The 16,808-nt window shown below is 44.6% G+C and overlaps 1 protein-coding gene across 7 annotated transcripts in view; it reads right to left on the bottom strand.

Annotated features, from left to right (window-relative positions):
- RNF34 (ring finger protein 34) overlaps nucleotides 1-16,808 on the bottom strand; it is a 490,473-nt gene that overhangs the window by 152,485 nt on the left and 321,180 nt on the right. For 5 of the 7 annotated variants that reach the window (XM_069619572.1, XM_069619570.1, XM_069619573.1 and 2 more), the window contains 2 exons: nucleotides 12,015-12,216; nucleotides 9,812-9,841 (listed from right to left, as the gene is read on the bottom strand). In XM_069619572.1, coding sequence (XP_069475673.1) covers nucleotides 9,812-9,841; nucleotides 12,015-12,216 — 232 coding nt within the window. The remainder of the gene's footprint in view (nucleotides 1-9,811; nucleotides 9,842-12,014; nucleotides 12,217-16,808) is intronic. The other 2 variants (XM_069619571.1, XM_069619574.1) reach the window with 1 other exon arrangement.

Genomic DNA, 16,808 nt, shown 5'->3' with positions numbered 1-16,808 from the left:
GTTTTGGATGGAGCTGCTTTCTAAGAATGAGGGAGAGAGGTCTTGGTGCAGCAGAATCCGATGGCTTTGGGAGGGAGATGGCAAGGCTTGGCAGAGCTTGGCAGAAGCAGTTCGAGTGACCAGATCTTGAGGGACCTGCCACTGACTGACTGATAGCAGAGTAGCGGGAAGAGGAGAGATATGGCCCTGACAGAGCTGGAGACAGAGAGGCACAAGCAAATGGGAAGTATGGTTTATGGCCTAGACAAACTGATTGATTAGAACCAGTGGGGTAGCTTTGCTGAGGATGTTGGAGGGGACGTGGCATCTGAGGAAGGGGTGCCCAGGCCAAATGAGTGGGGACAGAATGGTGTGCCATGGAGGTTGGGGGGACGGGGACCCCTGCCCCCCCCCCACCCTAGAATTACGCCCATGATTAGAACAGACACTCACACAAAGAGCATTGGGTTTGGGAGAAGGGGAGATCAGACAGGGATTGTCTTAAGAGAGTGAGTGTGAAGTATGGTGTGGATTGGAGGGGATTGATTATGCATGAAGGAGAAGATTGCTGGATGTTTGACGCTTGCATTAGACTGCATTAGAATCACAGGCTTGCATCACAGGCTTGCATTAGAAACCTGAAAGGCTTATAGTTATTGCATAGTAGATTTGCACCAGAGGCATAAATGGTGCAAAGTTGAGATTTGCTTAGTTTGGGAAATGCTTGCATTATTATCATGCTTTGTTGTGCATAAATAAATGTATTTTATTGTTATAATTGAATCGATTCATGTGTTTTCTTTGTGTCTTATGTTATTGTGTCCATAGGAGTGTGATAGGAGTATGTTGGTAGCCGTAAGATAGAAGTAACACAGTGCACAAAGGGCCCGAGATACAAAAGGAGGTGGGGTATAGTGATCCACACCCCCCTCGGAGATTGTCTAAGACCGGAGCATGGTTGCCGGAGGGGGGGAAGGGGGGAGACGATGATAGGATTAGTTTTCGGACTAACATGCTGTAACTTCCGGTGGATGTGCTCTTCCTTTTACACTGTCAGTTGCACCAACCCTCAATCCCGAATCTACTGTCATCCTCCCTTTGACGCTTGCAGCAGCCACTATCCAAAGGCCTCATTATGTTAAAGCACGTTGTATATAGCTCAATTCATGTTTTCATTGAAAAGAATTAAAAAAACGAATCCCAACATTGATCAATGTTTTGTTATTCACTGTTGGGCAAGGCAAGTGAGCTTTTATGCCTAACTGCACCCCAAAAAGAAGGTAATGTAGAGAGGAAAGCATGCCTTAAGGCAGAAGGAATAGAACACTAGATACTCACTTGGCTTATGATGGCTTTTATTGTCACTTGACCCATTGGTGGAGGTTATGGGGAAAAAGATCTATACATGGAGCACAGGGTGGGCTACTTGGCAAGGAAGGACCTATTCAAAAGTATGCAGTTTGCTGTAATTTCAATAAATTTCTTTCTCCCAGATTCCTCACTTGCAGATATTTCTTCCAGCAGCAGCTGTTCTCGGATACTTCTTCAGCCACCTAGGGTTGTTGCCATGTGTCCCCACTTTGGCTCCATTTGACTCTTTTTGGGCATTCCTGATGCCAGACATGTTGCAGGTAACCTCGTCGACCTAAGGCAATGGCATTTAAACCTTTTTGGCCATAGCCCCCCTTGAGCAAGATGTCCCACCCATGCCTGGTCATGTGTATGGAGGGCAATGGAGCCGGTAGGTAGGGTATAGGAGGCAGCGGGTGTATTCAGACACCCTTCCACTAGTCACTCTATGGGGCTGAGAACAGTCCAAGAGGCCACCTGCCTCCCTTCAGCCCTCATGCAAACTTTTAATTCAAAGGAGGTGAAATGCTTGGAGGTGGATGTCCAAAGAAGTTATGGCATAAAGTTAAGGCAAGACTCAAACCCATCCTTCAGAGGTGATAAATTGAGAACCGTTAAATGGGGCAATAATAATAATACCAGTTATTGCAGTGCTTAGAATTAGTGTGTATCTAGCATGAAGCACTATGTAAGACCATAAGGTATTATTAAAATGAGCTCAAAGGATGATAACACCATCCAAGTAAGAGGAATCTGACAGGCATGCTTATGAGGCAGACCTTTTGGGAAAGGGGCCTGCTCCAGGAGTCTCATGCTCAAGATCATTTCATTACTGGGAGGTGGAAGGGATTCCAGGTTCCACCCAAACAGGTTTGTCAGAGGACAGCGTTTCCACAGTGTAACAGAGCCACAAACCTTGGACTCCCACACAACAATATCTTGAGACTATGGTCACTCCCTGGTTGTCTCAACCCTTGCTCTCAACCTTCTCTCCCATCTTTAATCCCTCCAATATTCACTCTACATACAGTGTTTCCCTTCACTCCCACGGCCCTGCTAGGTCTTCTTTTACTTCCTCCACTGTCCTGTCTCTCCTCTTATTAACCTCTTCAATCACAGTGTTGTGGTCCCTCATCTACGCTTGTGGATTGTCATGCATTTTCTCTCATTAGGTTTCTGTTTATACTACCCATCCTGTTCTCTTCCGGTCTTACAGTTTCCCATTCTGTCGCTGGCTTCTCTTGTTCCACTCTCTGTGGTTGTGACCTCTCCTTGTTCTCTTTTTCTCGTTCGGATTCTATGTGGTCGGTTGCTTTCTCTTTCTCTCTTTTCATGTCTCTCCTTCATATGTAGCGCTTTTTCACCCCACTCTGTCTTTTCTCGTACTCTCAACTCTTCTGTCTCGTCTCCCAATATGTCTCTCCATTTTATTTCATGCTGTCCCTCCGCTCTTTGCCCTGTTCCTTTTTAACTCTCCCTTTGCTTCTCTTCCCACATTCTGTTTCTAGTCTCCCAATCTCGACTCTTTTCCTGCATGCAACTCTTAGCTTATTCATATTTTTAGTCCACCTTTCTTTCTCTTCGCTTCTGTTCCTTCTACCTCCCTTGTTTTCTTTTCTTTTTAGCCTCCCTCTTAGTCTTTCTTCCCCCATCTGCCCTGTCCGGTTTGCCTTTCGGTTCCTCCATCCCATGCCTATTCACCTTAAACTTTAACTTTGGTTGCCCCCCCTTCTCTCTGCCTGCCGTTTTACATGGTCTCTTGGCTTTAGGTTGGGGCAGGTGTCTGAATGCCTACATTACTCAATTATGTGTCTGTGTAGACTTCATTGACTAGGAAACATACAGCTTTGGACAAGCTTAAAGCGGTGTTCTAATTTGTAAAAACTGTGCTCACCCAAAGCCTCCTACACAATGTGTAAAGGTTGGGCCTCGTTCTCAAAGAGAATGGATTATGTTGCCACAATTCTGTATGAGTGGCGTGTATTTGAAGCAGGGGATTTGCACCCTCCCATCACCAGAGGGGGTATCGGGGACCCTAAGGAGCAGAGGGCCATCTCCTCGCTTTGAAGGTCACATATTAAAGGTCAAAGACTGACTGCTAATAGCCTTGTGTGAATCTATGAAGCATGCCTCCCATTTGTCCATGGAAACCTTTGGGGATTAAATGTGCTGTGCTGGCAGACATACCCTTTGTTACCAGTATTTATTTATTTATTCACATTTGTTAAGCGCACAGCAGCCCGTGGGTATTGTGGCGCTGGTTACAGTAGATGTTCATATCTTAGTTACGGTAGTCACGTAAACACACACAGCATGAAGTGGCATTGCGGCGCTTGTACAATAGGTGCAGAAGGCATAGCTGTGAGCAAGTACAGACAGTGAGCTAGCAGCTAATTGAAAAGTGTCGTTTTTAGATTTTTGCGGAAGGCATGGAGAGAGGTTTCAGCTCTGAGGGCTGTGGGTAGCGTATTCCATAGCTTAGGTGCCAGGTAGGGGATCCCTATTCCTCCTGCCTTTGCCCTGGTAATTCGTGGCACTGTAAGTTGGTTGGTGTACCCTAGTCTAGTGGGACTAGTGGATTGTGTTCTGATTAGAGTGTCCGATATGTAAGAGGGTGCGGTTAGGTTGATGCATTTGTGTGCGGTGGAGAGAATCTTGAAAGTGATTCTGTCTTTAACTGGTAGCCAGTGAGCATTTTTTCTTGCTTGAGGGATGTGTTCTCTTTTAGGAATACTGAGAGCTGCTCTGAGGGAGTTGTTTTGAGTGGTTTGGAGTCTGGCTGTTTTTTTTTTGATGTACCAGCTAGGAGGGAATTGCAATAGTACAGTCTGGCTCCTATGGTGGCTCTCGCAATGGAGAGGCAGTTATCTTTTGTTAGAAACGGCTTTATGGCATTGATCAGTTTTGTACTCAGAGCGGAGGCTGATACAATGGCGCTAACTAGTTTATCCATAGATAGTGTAGCATCAATGTGGACTCCGAGCGTTTTAACTGAGGATAGGACTGGGATGACAGTTGTCAATGCAGAAGTTTTGATAGGTCGGACCCAATTTGGCTAGCGTGGATTTTTGACCGAGGATGAGGATTTCAGTTTTATCCCCGTTGAGGCATAAGCCATTAGTGACCATCCAGGCTTGGATTGTGGAGTAAATTTGTTGAAGGGTAAAAACGTCTTGGAGATAGCTCCCGGTGAGGGGAAGGAGCACCTGGGTATCATCAGCATAGTTTGTGTATGTGATCCCAAGTGCATCCAATTTATCAAAGAGAGGCTTTGTCAATAGATTGTAAAGCGTTGGGGCAGTACAGGATCCCTGGGGAACACCACAGTGTACGATAGTGGGCTCAGCGTTTGCTATTTGAAGAACACTTTCATGGCTCTGCCTTCTAGGAAGGAGGTGATCCACGTTGCTGCGTGATTGGAGAAGTGCGCTGCATGCGTGAAGTGGTTGGTGAGGGTGTTATGGTCGACAAGATCAAACGCTGCTGAGAGATCTAGGAGCAGGAGTAAGGCAGGCTTGCCCATCTCAAGGATGGAGGTGATTTGCTTTTTCAGATCTAGTTTTTCAGCTCTAGTAAGCCAGTACATTCAGCGATGCTTGTATCTGACTGTTAATAACGTGCTCCCCTACTGTACATATGCAGGTTTATCTCTTTTCCTTTTTTAATATGCCTTCTTAAGGGGTGGGGGGGGCACCTTCAATCCTTGACCTATCATTTTAGTTTTAAGGAAGAACAAAACGCTTGTTGCATATCTAATGCTTGGGGTCTCACTCTTATTGCTAAAACAGTTGAATCCACTGGCTAAAATTTTCATGCCCTAGTCTACTGTTGCAACCAACACTCACGTTGAACGATCATCAATTCAACAGTGTACTAGCTTTATTTCCTCTTTCACAGCAGGGCATAGACTTTAGCACACTGCAGCATTGCTCCATCTAGAACAGGGGATAGACCATATTGTTTAACCACCTGGACATTGATTTTGTTTACAGAAAAACTGCCTTCTATGTGTAAAGAAACCACTAGTTTCCACAGGAGTTCTCCCGGACAGTCCTTGTGATCCTTACGGTTTGGGTATCTGGTCCTGCAGGCAGCCAGCAGACGGAAGCTGGGAAGCAAGACTGAGGTGGCAGGGAGAATTTTGGTTTTATTCACTTGTGCCCAGAAGGCTTTCCATTTAATTATTCCAGACGTCTTACAACCGCCATGTTTTTGTAAATAAAAACTGTGTTAGAACTTTCAAGTACAGTCTTTAAGTGTTCTGTTGCATCCTCTATGTGGCAGGGTTAGCAGACCACTCGAGAAACTTCACCTGTGTGACACTGGTCTGTACCTTTAATCTCAGGGAAATCTACCACCAAGAGCCTGGAAGTGACAACACCCTCACCCCCACAGCCAACTCCTCACTACTAAAACCGTGCATCCTTTTACCTGCCACACTCCAAAAGATAAACTCCTAGGTCTAGTGTGCTTAATAGATTCAGACCCGATCCATCTTCTATCAACAACCATTCTGTTCCAACCACAAACCAAGATTTCATATCGACACAAGTTAAGTGTACTTCTGACCTGCATCCATCAACACCAAGGGTTTCTGCATCTGCCTCGCTGCTATCCGGCTAACACACTGCGCTTTTCTTACAGAGTGATGCGCAGCGAAGGAAACATTGACAGACGGGCGCTATATAAGACCACTTTACATTACTTCCTATAAACATAATAAAAACCTTCAGCTAGGCGTTATCTACAGAAAAATAACATCTTGTTCAACATTTTCAGAAAACAGTCTTGGGTACCCCAATGCATTCTGTCACCACCACTACCATGGAAGCAATTTCTATAAAAGACAGCTTGGCCAAGTTGATTTTCTGCTTGTTGCTACACTTCAAATTGCTTCCCACCAAGTATTCAGCAGAGCACTGTGTTCTCAACTAATCTGAATGATATGACATGCACCACAACAACAACTGTGTAGTAACGCAGATTTTCCTCACCGCCTGTCCTACACATTATTGGAAATGCCTGCGAGGCATCCTCATCTCACCCCTCGATAGGGGCGTTTTTCACATGACTGCAAATGCAGTGAGAAATGAAGATAATTTAATGGAGCTATCGACTTAAACTAGGCTCTATGCAAAGTTCTCAACTTGTGAGTTGTGATGAAGATATTGTTAAACTTGAACTCACTAAAGAAATATTTTATATTCGAAGAGGATTATGTAGGAGCTCAACAAAGTACTGAAAAGCCAGTTTCAGGGTGATGAGAACAATGTTTTATTGTGCTATATAGGCTAGGTAGTGAGTAAAAGAGAAAACCCAGGTATGACATGTCTCCATGAATGCAGCAAAGTCAAAGAGAATTGATAAGTGCAGAGAATATTCACAATGTTCAGGGCCACTCTTTGGTAGATCCTCAGCCTGGGCCAAGGTTTAACAAAAGGTCATAGGAAAAAGGGTCCATAAAATAATGTCAGTCACAGTTATTTTAATAGTTGTCCACATTTGAGGCTCCTGGTCACAGCGAATGATTAAGACGGTGGTCAGATAAACATTTATTTATTCCTCATTGGTATCTGGAGGGTTTGACTCCTAGTCCCCTGCCAAGGGCAGCATGGCAGCACTTCAGCCCGGGTACTCGGACCCCTCTCCCAATTCCACCCCTGTTTCCACTTTCACCCCAACACCTCCTCTATCTTGTTATTCTTGGTGAATACTGGGTTTTCCTAAAGTTCCTTGTCCACCAGTCACTGATCACCAGCTACTCCTAACAGTAATGTATCTTCTCCTACAGCCCCCCCAACCTTCTTCCTCCTGCTATCTTCTGTCCCTGTTCAGGCCTTTTACCAGACTCTTTATGGGTGGCCTCTGTCTTTCTAGTGTACATTTCTTCTGTCCTTTCTGCTTTCACTTCCCTTGATCCTTGCCCTGCAGCTTTCTCCTCGCGCTGCTCTTCCTCAGTCGCGCCAACCAACTTCAAATTCCCACACTATCTCAAGCGTTGTGCCCCTTTTTATGCTCCATTGCTAAGGGCTTAAAGTACTCAGAATTGAGCTCATGAATTTGTTTACATTATTCAGCCGTGCCCCCCCAACCTTGTCACAACTGAGGAACCTATCATGGACGCAGAGCCATGATCCAAGTGCATAACATCGGGGCTCCCATTTCAGAATCAGGCAGTCCTGTATCACGGCTGCCAAAAGATTCCAAAACGTCGTTCTTGCTTCCCTGCTTCAATCACTTGGCTTAGCATTCTTAGCTATTCAGAGCCCGCACATAATTTGTGGCAAGTGGTTACATAGGGCAAGTGCCTGCTGATTCTCTCGAGTAAAGGTTCATAGGCTGCGACAATGGTCTAGATGCGCCCAAGAATAAAACAAATTCAAACAATTTCAGATTCCTTGTGCGGGGAATCCTTCACTACAAAGCAGAGGGGATTCACCATGTACCAACTATGGGTCGGCCAGAGGGAGCAGGTGGTCTTCCCAGTGCCTGGGGTCCATCTCTCCTTACTGATCGCAGACAGGAGACTCGGCCACAGTGGTCACAGCAACAATCACATTTAAAATCAAATTAAACTTGGGATTCACGGTCTGCAAAATGAGAGTATGGCTTTCTAAATCAAGTCACCTGAGAGCGACTATGTCCTGCAATCAGCCATGGGGCACTTAATGTATAGTACTTTGATCAAAATAGCACACAATGGGAATCATTACGAGGAGGGCGGTAAGGGGTTAACGGCGCTGGTAAAGGTGCTGGAGCCGTTAACCACTTACTGCTCTATTATGAGGTCTGCTCGCGGGACCCGCTCAGGATGCCTGGTTTTACCAGACGTCCTTAGTGGGTCCCGCGAGTGGCCCAGCATGCTAACAACGGGCCCATCATTAACGGGCCCGTTGTTAGCATTATCCCCGTTCCCACTGAGCCCTATGGGGGCTTGAACGGGGATGTACCGGGTCCGGGTTCCCTGTATGGAGAAATACTGGGCCCTCCAAGGTCGGAATGGCCCGGTATTTCCCCATTCAGAGAACCCGGACCCGAGTTTGGAGGCAGCCATGCCCTTAAAGGCATGGATGCCTCCAAACTCGTAATGAGGCCCATTGTGTTTGTGGTATAGCAAAATTAACTAAACGGCACATTTTACTGTGGGATTTCCAAAATGTTAATGTGCATGATAAAGCATATGAACATTTGGAAATACGCATGTGGCTCTTAGTGGAGAGAGCTTAAAGGGATTCAGTACTGCCCATTGCGATTGTCTTCCTAAACTGTATTCCTTTGGGGAAGATCTATGCTAACATACAAATACACCTTTTGCCTTTTAGGAGAATGATTGCTTTAGTGTGTGGCACATCCCAATCTTTGCGAATTGTTTTAGAGTAGCAGGTATTTTTGAACGCAACATATGCTTAATTTCCATTGCAATTAATATGATGTGTAAAATCAGGTTAGTGAACCAGGCATGAGATTCTAGGCTAAATATTAAAGACAACTAGATCCCTGGCCCACTTTCCTCCAGACCTGCAGCTGGTGGGAATGGTGTGTCATTTGTTGTCAGTGTGCAAAAGGAATGTGTTGAAGCCATCAAAGGGCTGCACTGGTTGTCTTAGTACTTAGATTTAAAAAAGAAGAAAAGATTAGCTTCACGTCACTAAGACAGCAGAACATGCAACGGCAGAAGCCATGCCACTAGAATAGAGTGCTTACCCCATGTAGCAAAAGCTAGCCTGCAAAGAGAAGACTAATCACAAGTAGTCCTTCTCCCAACATGCCCTGTCCATCTGGAACACAATCCCAGTAGAGGCTTGAAATGCCACTAGCATCCTCCGGTTTAGCTAAACACTAAAAACGTGGCTCTTTCAAGAATACCTGCCAGAATAATAAAAATCCCTCTCTCCCTCCACCAACAGTACTGCGTTACTGTACAAAATGCCAAGCCCAATTCTGACACAATCTGGTTGCAAAGAGTGCCACTGCTCTTGAGCTAGGGTCGTGCTATAAGCAACGAAATAAAAAATAAAAATGTCCACCGCAACGCTTTCTGCAACGAAACATGGCCATTATCTGCACAATATTTTAATTAGGCTACTCATATCTACAACACTACAATTCTAGTATTGCCAATGTCTGGGGTGTGGCCCACGGTTGAAAAGGTCCACTAGTTCGAAGGAGAAAGTGAAGCAGTGGTTTCGTCAGATGCATAAACATGGTTAATTTCTTTTTTAAGTCTTCATTGAGTCTCTCTGGCATTGAGTTTTGTAATGAGATATATTTTGGAGGGCAATGTCAGTTGCTTATATACAGTGCTACTTGTACTTTGCGAGTTAATGCAGCTTCAAACGCACCGCATATCACACTTCATAAAAATGAGCAAATAGTTTAATAGTAGGTATCATTTGTGTCTCCCGCATTAGAGAACGTACTACAGTTTGGCTCAATCAGATTCTTAAATGGTCTGTATATATATTTTAATAATGGCACGTACCTGCAAGCATACAGTTATCCAGGCTTTCCACTACAAAAAGGAAGAAAAACGAAAAATGGGTACGGAATAAAAACACAAATTAGAGTTTATTTAAAACATGCAGAACGTAATCACTGCAAAATTGGGTACTGCGATAATGCTGTGGGACTGCTGTGTTAAAATGGCCACTAGTGTCCCTTGCTAAAAGACAATGTCATTGATCTTTTGTCAACGTGCCTAACGTATTACATTTTTATCATGCACATATGGAATGTTCCATTTAATTTGGTGGCATATTTCTCCAGACTCTTATAAGAAATGGCAATTAACCCAAAGCGGTCTAAGACCCGTCAGTACGATTGGAGTATTTAAAGCTGAAAGGGGTTTTGTAAACATTTTAATTAATATTATCAGGATATTTATTTGAGCACAGACTTAGATACGGGATGCTGCGGAGCATTTTACAAGCCATAAGGGGAAGTGCACAGCGAGGGAAGCAGGGGGAAAAAGGGAGAGGGGAGTGTGGGCAACGGATCTGCAAGTAACTTGGGGGGCAAGTCTCGTGTTTATTGGAAGGCGGTTCCAGAGTCTGGGCATAGACAGAGAAGGTTCTTTCCTTCCTTCACTGACTAAGTTCAAGTCTACAAATGTCCTTTCTTCTGGTGGATCATAGGCCTCCGAAGATGTTGAGCTTGCCAGCAAGGTAGCTTGGGGACTTCTTGTAGAAGATTCAGCAGGATTTTAAGACGATACATGCTTGTAGTGGTAGCCATTTCAGTTTGATGAGGGTTGGGGGATTGAATGTGCAGAGTGCTTTGATGAGACGTGCAGCAGCATGTAGGTCCCATCTCAGCAGTGACATGGTGTTTGCTGAAAATCTGTCCAAAAGGCCATTACTACCATCCAGCATATCTGAAGTGGTTTGCTAGGATAAAAAGGCTTCATTTTACCCAGGAGAGAGTTGGTATCAAGCACCTTCTGGCTTCCTTGTTACGTGCTCATTGAAAAGGTTTTCTGTCGATGTAGGACCTAAGAGACTTTCTGAAGGTGGTCATATGGGGTGTGAAGCCTTCAAGGTTCACAGCAGAGATCCAGGTCTGGTTGTCAGGGTGTTATTGGTCAGCAGTTAAGAATTCTGCTTTGGTGGGGGTTGAGCATCAGGTAAGCACTCGGCTGGATCAATGTGAGGCAGGCCTTGATTTAACATGTGAAGATTAAAGTGTAAAAGGTCTGAAACATTCAGAAGCCTCAGGAACGAGGAAATGAATGTGGAAACCGATGAGCTGCAAGGTGTGGCTAGCAGGCATAACTGTAGGAGTACTGACGACACCTGGAACCGGTAAGAATGAAACACTAGTAGTGCAAAGTATCCCTTTCCAGAGAGGGAATTACTGCCATAAATCTACTTATCACCACCATCTTAAATGTTAATTCAGCACTCGGCTTTGTCTGAATCAGGATGTGCCTTACAATTACACGCACAACACATATTGGGTCATGGATTCAATCTATGCACATCTTCATTGCCACATTATGCCTTGCCCAAACTCGTAGCAGATCTACTTCACTGAAAGTCCCAGCAATACACACCATGGTCTCAATATCCAGGAGATTGCACAAGAAGGATGGAAAAATAGGAGGGCACCATTTCCCCCATCTTAAATGGACATCCTATTTTCACTGGTTTCTAGTTTTGCGTCATACAAGCACTCTCAATGCTGCAGCTGGCCCAAGTCAACTATAAAATCACCCATCTTTAAAAAGAACAGTGTCCCGAAAAGGACACGAAAACATGGCTTTTTGTGGAGATGGCTTAAAGGGTTTCTCTACGGTGTGGCTTGGTGATCAGAAGTTATTCTGGACCAGAGCTTAATTTGTAAAAACAAGTTCTAGGATCAAAAGAGTCTTTAAGGCCAACTCTTCACGAATAAGAATTTAGATGTCACCTTTATACAAATTAAACAAAAGAAGGCTGCTACAACTGACCCACCAATGAAGCATCAAAGCATTATTTATTCTATACACCCAACTAGCCATAGCATCAAAACCATCAAAACAGAAAGTGGAAGAAGTGTTCACTGCATCAACGTGATGCATAACTTTAATGGATTATTTTTGTTACAGGACCATTGCTGCTTCTGTTTGAGCACCAGAGCCCTACAACGTAGCTACAATTTTGCAGTGACTAGGAGTCTGCAGCAGCCAAAATAAATGGTCAACCTACACGACTTACGATTTTCTTCGTTCTCCCTGTACAATCTGTTTACTTTCTCAACCAGCTCCCATTTCTCGCAACAGCCTGAATAATTTACAAAATTACGAGCCAGGATTTCTTTCAGTTGGCGGATGGTCAGCCCGTCAACCTCCTCAAGAGTTGACAAATCAGACAGCGATGCTCTTGCTCTCTTTCTGGATAGCCCGGTTATCTGAAAGAGAGACATACGTTTTAAGTCGAGCACTGCGCTAGGATATATTTTATAAAAACTAGTTCTCATTTACACAATTTGGGATTTTACTTAACAAAAGAGACCTCGTTCTTGGACATGAAAGAAACATCACAGCATTGGAGCAAAAATGTCTGAAGTGGTCTGGTAAAATGTGGTGGTTTGCAATATATATATGTTATAATGAACAGAAAGGTCTGGGAAATCCTCTACCGAGAATGCAACACGGACAAATAACCCGTTCTATGGGAAGGGCAAGCACGTTTTAAGCTCACTGTACCTTTCAGAGGAGAAATAACCATTTGCATATCCGTCTTTGCCCCACCAACAAGGGCAGTACAGCACTGAAATGCTAGGCAATTCTCCTCTGAACAAGAGTACCCACAGCAAACCCAGACATGTTTTCAGCCTAGTCGGCCCTCATCAGTGAGGTGAAGCTGTGCCTCTCTAAGCACATTGAGCAATGTGGGAAGTAAGAAGGCTAAAAAGACTCAAAGAAAAAGAAGTCTAAAAAAAATGGGAGAAAAAAAATCAAAGAAACAATCAAAAGCAAAATATAAGAACTCAGAAACTAACTAATTTTTAAAGAAAGTTGGAACCTCTCATCCTTTGGTGGCAGAGGATGATCAAGAAATTATTGAACTAGAGTCACTGAATAGTCCTCAGAAAAAAAGGGGGAGCTCAAAGAGGGAAGACAACCAGGAAAGATCCTCTCAAGATGTCCAGGAAGCTGTTATGAAAACATGCTCTAATACAACTAAGATTACGCATAGTGTGTCTTCAAGAGGCTCCCAAACAATTCATATTCTGGATAAACAGGAAGTGGCCCTAGGACCATCAAATTTGAAGAAGGGCATCAAATTAGTTCCCATCATCCTTAAAGCTAGACCAAAACTGGGGCCTAAATCATCCCCAGTCCAGGACGGGCAAGCTGCAGAACCAAAAATCAATGTGAAAATTGCTCCAATCTTCTTAACAAAACCTCCAGCTTCAACAGAAATGAAACCTAAACCTCCAATGGTGGTAATAAAATTGGGCAACGGTAAATTCAGGAGTTTGGGTGACTATCACGGCCTTAGAAGAGCCCAGTTTGTCGGAAGAAAGAGCGTTTTCAACCCATGGGCCCACCGAAACACTCGAACAAACATCCGCGCAGGAAGAGGGCAAAACCAATACGGGTTCACCTTATGCGATGCCGATTATCTGGTTATCCTTAACTGCAAAGAATTATGCAAAATTTCTAAATCGAGGGACCATACTCACACTCCTGAAAAAAGTACCAAACCTGTTCTTAATTAACAGCCAAGACATAGAATCAGTAAGTTCCCCAGATCCAAATAACCCATTACTGGCAGAAGTTGGCTGTGCCTCCAGGGAGGTGTTCCAGGCAATTGAAGATGCAAAAGTGAAACTAAAGAACTTGGACATAATGGTACTAAGAAGACAACCGAAACCCCTACAGCTCTTGAACTTGGCAGGAAGAAAGAACGATTATTGCAATGAAGGGGTTAACAATCTGCCAATAAAAACCACGAGGCCCATGGGCACAGTTGAACCGACAAATGTCACCAGTAAGGACAATACTCTAGCCCTACTTCCGAGTATTTTAACTGAGGTTTTTCAGAAGCTGGGTCTAGGCACACAACATCTTTGAAAATGATGGGCTGAGAGTTATCTGTTGGAATACTCGGGGGCCGAATAACTGTACATCAAGGGCAATAAAGAATTATCTGTTTGATGTGGGAGATGTTATAATGCTACAGGAGACTTGGCTGGTAAACCCAATAGCAGTTGAAGGGTACCGCATAGATACTCAGGGGGCACTACAGAAAGCTAGAGGGAGGCCTAGTGTAGGGTTGCTTATTGCCTTCAAAAACTTGAAATTTAAGGATGTCGTCTCCCTTGAAGTGAACATCCAAGGGATACAACTGTGTAAAGCTACGCTCAGAAATGGGGTATATGATAGGGAAATGATGTTTTGTAATATCTATTGGAATCCCTCAAGTATGATGCTCACCTCATTTCTAGATGCATTAGCCAAGGCCCTAGGTGACATGAAGCTAGCTTTTCCTGTGGCAGACATAATTCTTGGGCGTGACCTAAACACTCAATGCATTGATCTCCCAAGAAAAACCGCAATGGGGAAAAGAATCACGAGAAATGGCCACCAGTGGGTAGAGTGGTTAAATGTTTGGGGTTTGAAAATGGCAAATGGATGTCTTCCAGGAGATATACCGGCCAAACCGACTAGGATTCAGGGTCCATCTGCCTCAATATTGGACTACCTCTTCCTTTCTTGTGGCCTATTTGAACAGAGAGCACATCTAAACATAAAAGAAGGGGGGGGGGTAGTGATCACTTGAGGTTGGAACTTTTCTTTGCAGAGATTTCATCAGAAATGTTGCCACGCATTACACAGGGGCTAGCAGCCAGGAAAGGTAAAGTGTGTCTACATAAATATAAAGCAGGAGGAGTTCTCCTGAATGAAAGGTTGTTAGCACTATCAGAAGACGTGCAAAAGGTGAATTGTTCTCCGTCAGGTTTTATTAAATTCATCTGGCACATCTGTCCCCCGAAATTAAATGGGGGGGGGGGGGCGAAACAGGTTCATCGGCACGTTTATGACGAAGAGACGATGACAAAGAAAAAAGATCTTAATAGTAGGTTAAAGTTCATAAAAAAAAGATCCAGCTATTGGTAAAATGGAACAAGAGCTGCAAATTAGAATACTCAAAAGGTATAAACAATGGTCTGTGGCACGTAATGCAAAAATGTTCCAACTGGATGGGGAGCACATTTTGGAGGTCCTAGGGAAAAGGGATGCAAAAGGGTTTTGGGATATCATGCGAGACATGGAAGGGGAGAAAACAATCCAACTGTGTAACTTAGTCCCTGAGGATGACTGGATCAAATATCTAAACTCAGTATTCGGTCAACCGGTTAGAACAGTATGATATGATATGATATGGCATTTGTAACGCGCCTATACACAAGTGTTTCAAGGCGCGACGAGGCAGGGAGGGGGGAACAAGGAAGACAGACAACAATCCTACTAGGCCAGGTGTCATTCAGATCGCGCAAGTGCAGGGGTAGGGGGAAGGGAGAAAGTGCAAGGGGAAGGGGGGGGGGGTGCAGTACAAGGTAAGTAGAATAAAATAAAATAAATAAGTAAGAGGGCCAGCTGGTGGCAAGTGCAAGGTAAGTGCAGACAAGTGCTGGGAAGGGGGGCCTGTAGGGATACAGAGACAGTCCCGCAGTGCAGGGGTTGCCAGGGAGGCAGTGCAAGTGGAGAGTGGCTGGGCCCAGGACCGGGGTCGGTGAGAGTGGCCCAGTTGCAGATTCAGTGCAGTTTCAGCGAAGAATTAGCAGGGGAGAGGGAGAGAGAAAGCAGAAGCAAAGAGGAAGGTTTTGAGGTGCTTCCGGAACCGGAGATGGTTCTCCTCAAGTTTCAGGGAGGCAGGAAGGCTGTTCCAGAGGGAGGCCCCTGCCGCGGAGAGAGATCTACCCCCAGCTCGTTGCTTCGAGAAGCGGCTGACCCTGAGGGAGTTGGAGACAGATGAGCGAAGGGCTCGGGAAGGAAGATATTTAGGAAGAGAGAGTTGAAGGTAGTTAGGCCCCAGAAGGCCTTGTGGACAATGCAGAGGGTTTTGAACTTATTATTGAAATTATAACATTGAGGCAGAATGGAGGCTTGAATTTAACACCTCGGATATTGAAGATATCATCAGGAAGGCCTCGTCTTCGAAAGGCAGCAGGGCCAAATGGCCTTACATATCAAGTCCTGAAGAGCAACCCGGCCTTATGGGCAAAATTGCTAAATTGGCATTTTGGGGAAATTCTGTATCTGAAACAACTCCCGTCTTCCTGGCGCACCGCCACAATTATCCCATTATTCAAGGGGGGCGATAGGGAACTGGGAAAAACTCCCGTCCCATCGCCCTGTTGGATATTGACAGCAAGATTTTTATGAAAATCTTGCTGAGGGAATTGGAATTATGGGGAAAAAAAGTCAGAGTGCTCTCAGAATGTCAAACAGGTTTCAGGAGGGGACTTTCAACGGCAGTGAATGGTATGATACTAAATTTACTGAGTGAAAAAACACAGGTCAAAGGAGGAGAACAACTATATGGTGCCTGGGTAGACTTCTCAAGGGCTTTTGACCAAGTGGACAGAGGAAGGCTCTGGATGAAATTAAGAGCGAAAGGCATTCCAGAGGGGCTCCTGGCGATGCTCATGGAATTCCACAAGGGAAATGACATCAGGGTGAGATTAGATGCAGAGGGCCATCTATCTGACCCAGTGAGAGTAAACTGGGGGGTTAGACAGGGCTGTCTTGGGGCCCCGTTATTCTTCAACCTCTACACATCTGATATGGGGGATTTTCTAGCATCCTCGGCGTTGGCCAGCCCTACCATAAATGGTAAGAAAATACACTGGCTGGCCTACGCAGACAATGTGGTGATTCTTGATAAAACAGCCATTGGTCTGCAACGATTATTAAATGGCATCCAAAAATATGCAGTCGAAAATGGGCTTTCATTGAATCCAACTAAATCTAAGGTGTTGGTCGTTAG

This window comes from Ambystoma mexicanum, chromosome 10 (genome assembly GCF_040938575.1).
Source record: "Ambystoma mexicanum isolate Mex_15411 chromosome 10, UKY_AmexF1_1, whole genome shotgun sequence".
Classification (NCBI taxonomy): domain Eukaryota; kingdom Metazoa; phylum Chordata; class Amphibia; order Caudata; family Ambystomatidae; genus Ambystoma; species Ambystoma mexicanum.
Note: the sequence above shows the minus strand (reverse complement) of the source record. Positions and strands in the feature narration are given on the sequence as shown.